Raw genomic sequence first — 10,539 nt, 5'->3', positions numbered from 1 at the left:
CATATTGCCAAAGAACTTTAAATATAATTTCCAATCAACATTTTTTGTAAAAGAAGTTTCAATTGATGAAAGATCATTTCAATTCATGACCTATAATAATCTGGCCAAGCTAAAAGCATAAGAGTTCAAAGTTCAAACCAATGTTTTTTTTTTCATTTTCGGAACGACTTTTTTAAAATTATTTTGACAAGAGTACGGGGTGTAAACTGATGAAGTAAGCATCATTATACAGAAATTTAACTGTAAAACACCAAACTATACAGTCCCTCTCTGATCTTGCCGCCAAATCTTGGACAGAAAAAGATGACCGTTAGGCTCAGAGCCGCCAGAAATTCAATCGACCTTTCCTCAAGAACCCTTGAAAAGTTCATCAAAACCCAGAGAAATCTTGCCAGGCCAACTCCAAAACTCTGGTCTGATACCGATAAACGAGGCCCCAGCCATCTAGACCATGATGGGGTGCAGATTTTAGATCTTAGCCACCCCATCCTGCATTTTAGACTCTATCAGTCCTAATCTCTATCATTTCAACCAAATATATACCCAACTCGTTGTCTCGGGCCTCATTCAACATCCCCTTGCTTCCGGCAGAGCAATTAAAAAGCTCTGTTCTTCTGAGTCTACACTTCCTTGTGCCATTAAAATATTTGATAATCTTGAATACCCAGATGCTTTTCTATTTAATACTATAATTAGAGGATACGTGAGATTCAATGACCCAAAAAAGGCATTGGCTTTTTACTATAATGGAATGGTTAAAAATTGCGTCTTTCAGAATAATTATACTTTTCCTATATTAGTTAAAGCTTGTGCTGATGTGGGTTTGTTAGATGAAGGGATAAAGATTCATTGTCGTGTTGTGAAATGTGGGTTTGAGTTGGATTTATTTGTTAGGAATGCTCTGATTCATATGTATTCTGTTTGTTTAAAAATTTGGGATGCAAGGAAGGTATTTGATTTATGTTCTGACTCAGATCTGGTAACTTGGAATACGATGATTGATGGGTATGTGAAGAATGGAGAACTGGGTTTTGCAAGGCAGATTTTCGATGGGATGCACGAAAGGGATGTTTTTAGTTGGAATTCAATAATTACAGGGTATGTAGGGGTTGGGGATATGGTGGCGGCAAAGGAGTTGTTTGAGGAGATGCCTTCTCGTGATGTTGTTTCTTGGAATTGTATGATTGATGGCTATGCCAGGACTGGAAATAAAGATGGAGCGAGGATGTTATTTGATCAAATGGATTGCCGGAATATGGTTTCTTGGACTACTATGTTGGCTCTTTATGTGAGGTTGAAGGACTATTCTGAGTGTTTGAGATTGTTTGATGAGATGATGGTGGAAGGAGATGTTCAGCCGAATGAGGCTATACTTGTAAGTGTTCTGATCTCTTGTGGACATCTGGGAAGGCTTGATCGAGGTCAATGGATTCATTCCTATATAAAAGGTAGTGGACGAATCAAGCCAGATGTGTTGCTTATGACAACTCTCTTGACAATGTTTGCAAAATGTGGGGCTATGGATTTGGCGAAGTTGATCTTTGATGAGATGCCAGAGAGAAGTGTTGTATCATGGAATTCTATGATTATGGGATATGGGATGCAAGGGCATGGAGAAAAAGCTCTTGAAATGTTTATGGAGGTGGAAAAGTGTGGACTGATGCCAAATGATGCCAAATGATGCCACTTTTACATGCATCCCAAGTGCATGTAATCATGCTGGGATGGTGTTAGAGGGCTGGTGGTACTTTGATTTAATGCATAGAGTTTACAATATAGAGCCCAAGGTTGAGCACTATGGTTGCATGGTTGATCTCCTTGGCCGGGCTGGGTTGGTGCATGATAGTGAAGAACTTGTTAAGACAATTCCCGTGGAAGCAGGAACAGCTCTATGGGGGTCTGTACTTTCGGCATGCAGGACCTACTCCAGACTAGAACTTGGACAGATTGTTGCAAAGCGATTAATTGGTATGGAACCAGGGGATATTGGGCCATATGTGTTATTGTCCAACATATATGCCACAGAAGGGAGATGGGATGATGTGGAGAATATAAGAAAGTTGATGAAAGAAAAGGGCACAGAAAAGGAAGCTGGGTCTAGCCTTGTGCACTTGATGGATTTAAAATCAGATATGTCTCAGAAAACTAGATCAGCCCACAAGAGAAGCATGGTTTACTCTATGTTGAGTGAAATGGGTGCTCAATTGAAGTTGTCATGCAGACAATAGAACAGGAAGAGGAATATATATTCTTTGTGGAAGAAATTATCAAAATTGGTTATTCGGAGACCAAATTCATGAATAGAAGGATTAAACCAACACAAAACTCCCTGCTAGAGAAGATTGAGTTCTGGAAGTTATATATTTGAAGCAAAGGGAAAACAGTTGATGATATTTTTTTTAACTGAAGATTTCGCTCAGCATATGCAAAAAATCAGAACGTGTTCGTGTTAATATTGAGTTGCGATTATTTGAGACGTAAGCATGCTAGGCAAAAGTTGACCTGAATACCAATTATCTATCAGATATCCTAGCCTGGCTTCTGAATTGAAGGTGATGGTATGACTTTTCGTGGTTCATCACTTGCATAGACAATAGGGTGATTTCCTAAGTTATGATTGCCCAACTTCATCGTGGAATACTGTTGATCTCAGTTTATGAATTAGCATTGGCATTCAAGTATTCAAGGCCATTGCTGCCCAGGTGAGATATAGTTGTAAATTCACAAAAGTTGTTCAGTTTGTTCAGAAGTAACATGAAATGCTGTATATTGACAGATACAATCAACATCTTGTCTATCAGAGATATGAAGCTTTGAAAGCTTTATGAGTAAATGTTGAAAGAAAAATAATTATGTCTTGCATCCAATTTATTCATATGCAATCAATTGTTTTGACATAGGAGGAGGATACAATTAGTCCACAGTCTATAGTAGAGAATTACTACAAACCTATAATTCTTCTCCTGGTTACTTTTACTAGTGAGCAGTAATGGAATGACTAACTGTAGAACGCCAACTTCTTGTACCATCTCCTGACTAAATTTGGATACGAAACGAATAAAAAATAAAGCACAAGAACACCGAGGACTTATTGACCGTAGAATGACAACATTCAGTTTCTTTGGCTATGCATTTCTTGTACTCCTGAGTCATATGTGTCTCCAGGTTTCCAATTTCCTGGTATGTTATTGACTGGAACTACCCATGTCTCATCTTCATCATTGGCACTAAATAGCATCCTTATCGATAAAGGCCCGCTTGGTGGCGAGGTGGTTGTCCATACTGCTCCATGAGTCCTATCCAATAGTTTACAAACAAAGGTTTGTGTCTGCACAAAGAAAAATGTGCATTTGTAAGTTAAGCACACTTCTGAACTATAGTCAAGGAGTCTAGGTAGTGTGCTTTTACCCAGACTGATTAATTAATATTGTGACACTCAAAGTCTGTGAAACAAAACTATTCTTGTTTTACAGATAATTTGACAATATCTTTCATAAACTTGGTCTATGGAAAATGAGTAGGTTCCAGTATCAAAGGGGAAAAAGCACTGTGTGGTACCTCACAGAGCTGCACAGCTGTAATGTCCATCTTTCCTTGCTGGTACAGTATTTCAAAAGCTAAATAATAAGGGTTATTGCTGCTCTCATCGATCTTGAATGTAGTATTTTTGTTAAGATAGCTACATGAGACCCTGTTCAAAAAGAGACAGAGAGATTCATTTAGTTCACAGAGGTTTTACTTCCATGGAGGATATAATGAAGTTTTGTGTTTTCATGGACTTGCTTAATTACTTTTATGGAATAAATCAATGGTAAACCCAAGGAAAAGAACATATAGTTCCTGCAGATGCTCTCCTCTCAGTCATATGAAAGTTCAATTTGTGAGCTTCTAACTTCTAAATCATCTGTTATTAGTTAAATCTAGAAGCTTTCTTAATGACCATGAAGCATATCTTGTAGTTTTTTTGTTCACATGTATCTCTAACCTTCTATATTCAATGTCAACTATTCCAAGTGCCAGTAGAGAGGCTGCTTCATCTATGCTCTGTGCCATCTGACTAAAGGCTCGCTGGCTGAGAATGAAGTCAGTTCGATCACTGCTTCCATGGTCAGTTATGACTACAGTTACTCCTTTATCCAGGCAATAATAACTGTTAGTGCACCTTACCTGATTAAGAGCAGCATGATAGAGTCATTAGACATAAATATAGATAATGCATACAAGCATATGAAAACGTCAGGCATTCTAATGACATGTATAATATTGTGGCATGCTGTAATTACCTGATAGCAAGCGCCACATCCTACACCCGCTCGATACAGCTCTGCTGCAGCCGAAATGTCACCGCCATTGAGTGTTGCTCCAAACTTACCAAAGCCACATTTCCCAACTGCGATCATATTAAGCGCGATATTAGTGCTAGCAATTAATGTGCATGAATTCATGTCATCTAAAATTGCAAAGCAAGCAAGACAACACGCTTTCCTGCTCATGCTTATGAATTTGTATATGTAGCTTGATCCTGACCTTCTGTTCCTTTTTTGTCAGAATTTGGGTAATAACCTGCCCGAGAATGGATAAAACAATCAGGACAGGTCTCAGACTTTCCAAGACTGTGCATGAAAGGAAACATGCAACAAAGATCAAGAGCCATCTCAGGGGTGCCATTTTAGGAGTAAGTTGCAAATGCAGGGTAGAGGGATGCAAATGAAACAAGAAGTTGGTTGCAGAAGAACTGGATGATGAGTTCTGTTGTATTTATAGAGCTAAACAAGCAAATTGCCTCCAGTTCGGTAAAATCTATGACTTTGACATTCTGCTCAAGTTCGATTTGAATTAATGAATTCTGTTAAGGTTGTACCCAGCAACTTTCTTAGACCTAAGCATTACGTGTTTTGAGTTGCGCAGAAAAACCACTTTCTGACCTTCCATAGTTTATAATTTTTCAAGATTGCAGTCTGGAATCTGCAAGGACTCACTTTTCTTTCTTTCTCATGGTTTCATTCTTCATTTTTCCACATTCTTATCTCGTATTTTATGGTCTGAAAGATGTTAATTAATGTTAAATACTTCAAAGCCAATCATCTGTTTAGGACATCTTTTCTTCATTAGCTGATTCGAATGTCAAGGTTTCATGCCTGGACTTCTTCTCAATCTACGGACTTCTCAGATAGCAATCATTACAGTCTTTAGCAGCATTCATTGGACAAACATAACCCGGAAAACTTAAAAGCTTCAACAGCTCAGCTAACTTTGAACGTTCAAACAATTTGGTCCACATTTCAAGCCTTGTATGGCTCTACGTCAAATTGTAGATTCCTCAATTTTGAATGACAAGCTTGCCTTGTATTCTGCAAGTGATTTGGACCAGTTAGGTCCTTTTGCACCAAAAGTTTCCTGCCTGAAAAAGCCCACATTTTTTTTTCTGTTCACAGAGCCTGGCCGTGCATAAAAATTCTGTTCAAATCAGCAGCAGACTAGACTATTTTACAAAAAAAATTATTCTATTTCATACTAGTCATGAGTTTTTGTGTACTAATTCATCCTTCTTCTAACTTATTAAACCCCTTAAATGCTGGCTTTGTCAAAGTGTCATTTCATTCTCCTCGCAAATAGTAGTGTGTCGGACGTCCTAACTCCGCTGCTTCAATTTTCTCCCGTGGACAATTTGTCAATATGAGAAAAGAACATGAGATGCTTAAACACAAAAGTATTTAGCCTGCTCCCATTCTTCATTTCTTCGTTTTCATTCCTTTATCTGTTTCTTTTGTGGACTGAAGTCTTTCATTCTTTTGGGTACAAAAATCAAGTCATGGAACACAGCGGGTAGAAAATTTCCATATGTTCGAAGAATCAAAACCACTAAAAAACAACATATTTGGATTTCATTTGAAAGTACTATCACGTTAGAGTTAGACAACCACTTTTGTCTATTCAGCAAGAAGCTAAAGTGTTCTATTTGGAGAAGAAAACAGTCTCTTTCTACTGTTTGGTGAGCTGCCACAATAGTAGAGTATCTTTTTGCACGCAGCAGATTTAGAGAATTAACGCTTGGCAAGAAAAGAATTCCAATGAAACTTGTTATTCAGCTGAAATGGACATGGCCAGGAGAGGCAACAACATACATTTCCTTCCTAAAACAGCAAATTAGTGACTGTAATTTATGCTTAATGATGTTGATTTGGTATCAATGATGTAGGCCCGTATAGGCTAATGAGATCAGAGAAGACTAATTAATCCACAAGATTAGACAAATCTATAATCCATTCAACACATCATCCATGACATGGAAAGCATATTCAGGTAGGATCCTACCCAGTTTTTGTCAACTTTGGTTGTTGCCAGGAACTTACCATCCAAGAAATTAAATGCTGTTTCCGAGACAACACAATGAAGCCCAGGAGCTATCAGAGAGGGGGAAAAAAAATCATGTCCAACTTTACAGAGAATTCAACTCGCAGACAAGGAAAGCAGAGGTGATTGCAAACTTCATTAGAAGGAAGTGGAACTGATGATAACTTCCAATACACGAGTTACATCAGAACTCCGTTACCAAAATAAATTCTTCTGAGTGCAGGGAATCAATTTTTTATACAAAATTAAGACCAAATACGATGATCAAAAAACCATGAAAAACAAATGGAAGAGTCTAGATTAAAGATTTACACCCATAGAAACTATCAGAACTTAACAGAAACCCCCAGCTTTCCCATAAAAAGAAGGAACAAAAAAGACCATGCATACTAATTAATTAACGAGTTCCAGTAACACCCAAGTCCTCCTTGTCATCATCCTTGCCAGCGCCAAAAACAGGACCTCCCTTGCCCACAGGATCCTCTACTTTCTCCTGAATTTTATCAACCTCAATATAGCCCTCATCCTCCTTGGAATAAAGGTCGGTTCTGGGCTTGTTCTCTCCTCCATCTTTTGATTCATACGTTGTAGCCGTATAGGACTCCTTTGGTTGTGCTCCTTGTGCCCCAGACATCCTTAATTTCACCTTACTAGTATTTTGACCCGTGCTATGCAAGGATTATATTTCAAATCAAAATAATATTGTATATATTTATCTATTGTGGTACAGAATAATATATATAGATTAAAAAATTTAAAGAAGTGTATGCTTAACATGTTGAAAAATTTTTAATTTATAATGATTTATATGATAGTGGAATTGTTAACACATTTAAGGAGAGGGTTAGGTTGACTGGTGAGATGAGAAGAGTTTTCTAAAAAAAAATCAATTTATCGATATCCGACAAAATATATTATGTTATACCTATATATCAAAACTTATAATATAAAAAAATAAATTATAACCAACTTATTTTCTTCCATTTTTAGAAAAAAAATCTTTCTCATATCTTGTACCGCTAAAATTGATGACTGCATTTAGATTAGCATTTTTCATAAACTTTAACGTATATTTAAAAAAAATCTCGGTAGTATGTTTTTAGAGTTCTGAAAATTATTAAAATCACCATCATTTCCCTATTTTCTTATCCACCAGCTAGTCATCAGATGTTTCCTACGACTTTCGTATTTTCTATCATGGTATCACTCTCTCTATTTTTTTTTTTTTCGTTATCTCTGTCATATCCCTGCAATCCCCTTTCTTCTTCTCTCCCTTCTCCGCACATCCTTGTAACTCACATTTCTTCTTCAACCTGTCTTGACACTTTTCAACTCCTCATCATTTTCTTCTCTCCCTCCTACCCCCATACCCAACCTCTAAATTCATATCCCTGCGATATTTAACTTTAACCTGTCATCATGAAAATATAAAATTGAAAATTGATTACAATGGTTGCAATTATTAGTATCTAAAAATGGAAATGAAAAACTGATAATATCTATAATATCCTCAAGTACTACAATCAATATATATATATTTTAACATAGCAAATAATATTTACATATGAAGACAGCAATAAGAATACATAAAATAATTAATGATACCAAAAGTTATCCTTAGTTTTTGGGTTTTGCACTCTTATTCAAATCTAATCAGGGTCAAATTTGGGCTAGATATATACAAATTAAGTAGTATTTTAGGGTCGAATGTTCTATATTTTTCTCTTAAACTATAATGTTATTTTTTTAAAATTTTTTGTTAGAATTGGTGTTGTTATTATCATTATTTTTATCAAAAATGAATATTTCAAAAAAAAAAATTCCACGTTAAAAGGCCAGTGGTACTTTGTTTTTTATTTAGTGATTTCATAATTTAGATTTCATGAATAGTACCATTGTTGATTTTTTAAATCCACGACATTATTTCCTTTTTGTTTTCTATTTAATTTTGCTCTTTTACTTGGGATTACTAAGTTAAAAAATAAAATATTACCATTTACTTTTTACTTTTACTAAGTTTGGTAATGTTTTCTCTTTATTTACCCTCCCACTAATAAACTTCAAACCAAATTCCTATATAAGTGGAGCACTTCTTATTTATTTAAATTAGAAAGGCATGGAAGTCACTTCTTACCATAGTTATTAAATCCGGCCTAGGGAGGAACCCGGTGAAAGTGGTGGGTCAACGGGTTACTGGTTCAACCGGTGGATGAGTGGTCCAACTAGTGGGTCATTACATATATTTAAATATTATGTTTTATAATTTTTTATGCCATAATAAATATTCAGTTAGTTTAATTTATTATAGATTCATTAATTTTTATAAGAATTAACAACCTAAATTTAATTAGTAATCCACCAAATTTCAAGTATAAAATTTTATCTAAGTGTAATTATCTAGTTTATTTATAAATTTTAAGTGCAAAAGTTTATTAAGAATAATATTTGCCTTTAAAATGATTTGTGTAATATGTTATTTTTAAGTCAATTTCATAATTTATAGAGTTCAGGGAATAATAAAAATGTTATTAAAAGATTCCAAATAAATTTTGTTTTGGAGAAATAAAATAAGAATAAGACTCTAATATATAGTATAAGAACAAAATAACTAATAAATGGTTGACTGGTCTGGCGATAATGGTAGTCTACTTCTTTGCATGAGGTCACTCGTTCGAATCTCCATTCTAGCAATGTTTATAAAATTTTTCCATAAACCGGGGTCCTCGTAAAATCGGTCGGTTCAACCGCCGGTCCGTTGAAAAGTCAATGGATTCAATGCAGAAATGATCTTCTTAAGAACCCAGTCCGGTTTCATGGCCGGTTCACCGGTTTGACCGGTTGAACCGTTGGGCCGGGTCGGGTTTAATAACTATGCTTCTTACTTAGGAAAATGTTATTTGCACTCCATTTTTTATTACTTAGGAAAATGTTAATTGCACTCCGTTTTTTATTATTTGCAATTCCACCATTTGTTTTATCATATAGTCTAATTAATGAAAACTATATGATCAAAATGATTATTGAAGTGTGCATAACAAAAATGGAGTATAAATAATCTTACTTATTTAAATTAATAAGGAAGCATGAAAAAATATTATATTTGTTATATCTTGTTATGGTCTTATAGAAGTTTTAATTGGAGTAGAATCATAAATAACGCAAGACAATCGGAAACGTGACGAGTTGAAGTTCAAATAGGATAACATGCACATTAACCAACAATTTGAAATGGAATGATTTTAAAAAGTAACCAACAATGTCAAATGTGAAGAGTAGATGTGGAAGTTAAGAAGAATATATTTTACAAATTAAATTAAATGTGAAATGCTAGAAAAATGGAATTGATAGTGGAAAGATGTGTGGAGACTTGTTGCTAAAAATTCCTTCTCAAATTTATATAGATATAGATTTTAGAACAACCTTAAATCTCTCTACCTATGTTCAATAATTTTTTGTATTCCTTGGTACTGGTAACTAGTTGATGGGGTTTCCCTTCTTTCTTGTTTTTCCTTAAAATCCATCTACGAGATCCTAGGATGAACAACAACTTTTATCTGGTTCGAATTTTGATCCCTTTGTGCCACGTTTCATGTTGCTAGTTTGTGTTGTGCATGCATGAGGGAGCGATGTTAGATGTGTTCCACGTCCACAACCTTTGTATTATACGTGTTACATGCTCATCCATGCTACGTACAGACTGTTTTGCAAAGGCTTCGGCCTACATGAAACTAGCAAGTGCTCGACAATTCTACACAGAATCATACAATGTTGTCCAAGGGCGATTTTCACATTTGATTTGAAGGTAGGAACAGGGTCCAATAAAATTAGGACAAATCATTTAAAAAGTTGTTTACATTTTGTCAAAATAAATTTTTCGTTCTTTACTTTTGAAATAGTCAATTTATATTTCTTATAAAATCAAATCAGTAAAATTTAGTTTTTTATCACTTTTTGTCATAAGTCCCTCACGTAATCTATAAATGGTCTTCTTTTTTTTTCAGAGTAAAAAAGTTAAATCTCATGTGTAATTAAATAAATGATCCAATTCATAATTATTTTTGCCTCTAAAAACGTAGGATCTGACCTGAATATGTTTATTTTTCTCCTAAAAAGTGGGATCCGATCTAATTCATTTTTATTTTTGCCTCTAAAAAAGTGGAATTTGATCTTTTTATATCTTAAAAA

The 10,539-nt window shown here is 35.0% G+C and overlaps 1 protein-coding gene and 2 pseudogenes across 1 annotated transcript; 1 reads left to right on the top strand and 2 right to left on the bottom strand.

Annotated features, from left to right (window-relative positions):
• Window positions 1-303: 303 nt before the first annotated feature.
• On the top strand, window positions 304-2,228 carry LOC113766620 (annotated as a pseudogene).
• A 788-nt stretch (window positions 2,229-3,016) lies between these two features.
• Window positions 3,017-4,722, bottom strand: LOC113764568 (annotated as a pseudogene).
• A 2,029-nt stretch (window positions 4,723-6,751) lies between these two features.
• Window positions 6,752-6,988, bottom strand: LOC113766619. Its single transcript, XM_027310793.1, has one exon. It carries the CDS (start codon window positions 6,986-6,988, stop codon window positions 6,752-6,754), a length of 237 nt encoding a protein of 78 aa, XP_027166594.1.
• Window positions 6,989-10,539: the final 3,551 nt, after the last annotated feature.

Source organism: Coffea eugenioides, chromosome 3 (genome assembly GCF_003713205.1).
Source record: "Coffea eugenioides isolate CCC68of chromosome 3, Ceug_1.0, whole genome shotgun sequence".
Classification (NCBI taxonomy): domain Eukaryota; kingdom Viridiplantae; phylum Streptophyta; class Magnoliopsida; order Gentianales; family Rubiaceae; genus Coffea; species Coffea eugenioides.
The sequence above is the reverse complement of the archived record's forward strand: the minus strand, read 5'-3'. Positions and strand labels throughout refer to the sequence as shown.

Coding starts and splice junctions, on each gene's coding strand:
- LOC113766619 (XM_027310793.1), bottom strand. CDS start 6,988: ATGTCTGGGGCACAAGGAGCACAACCAAAGGAGTCCTATACGGCTACA.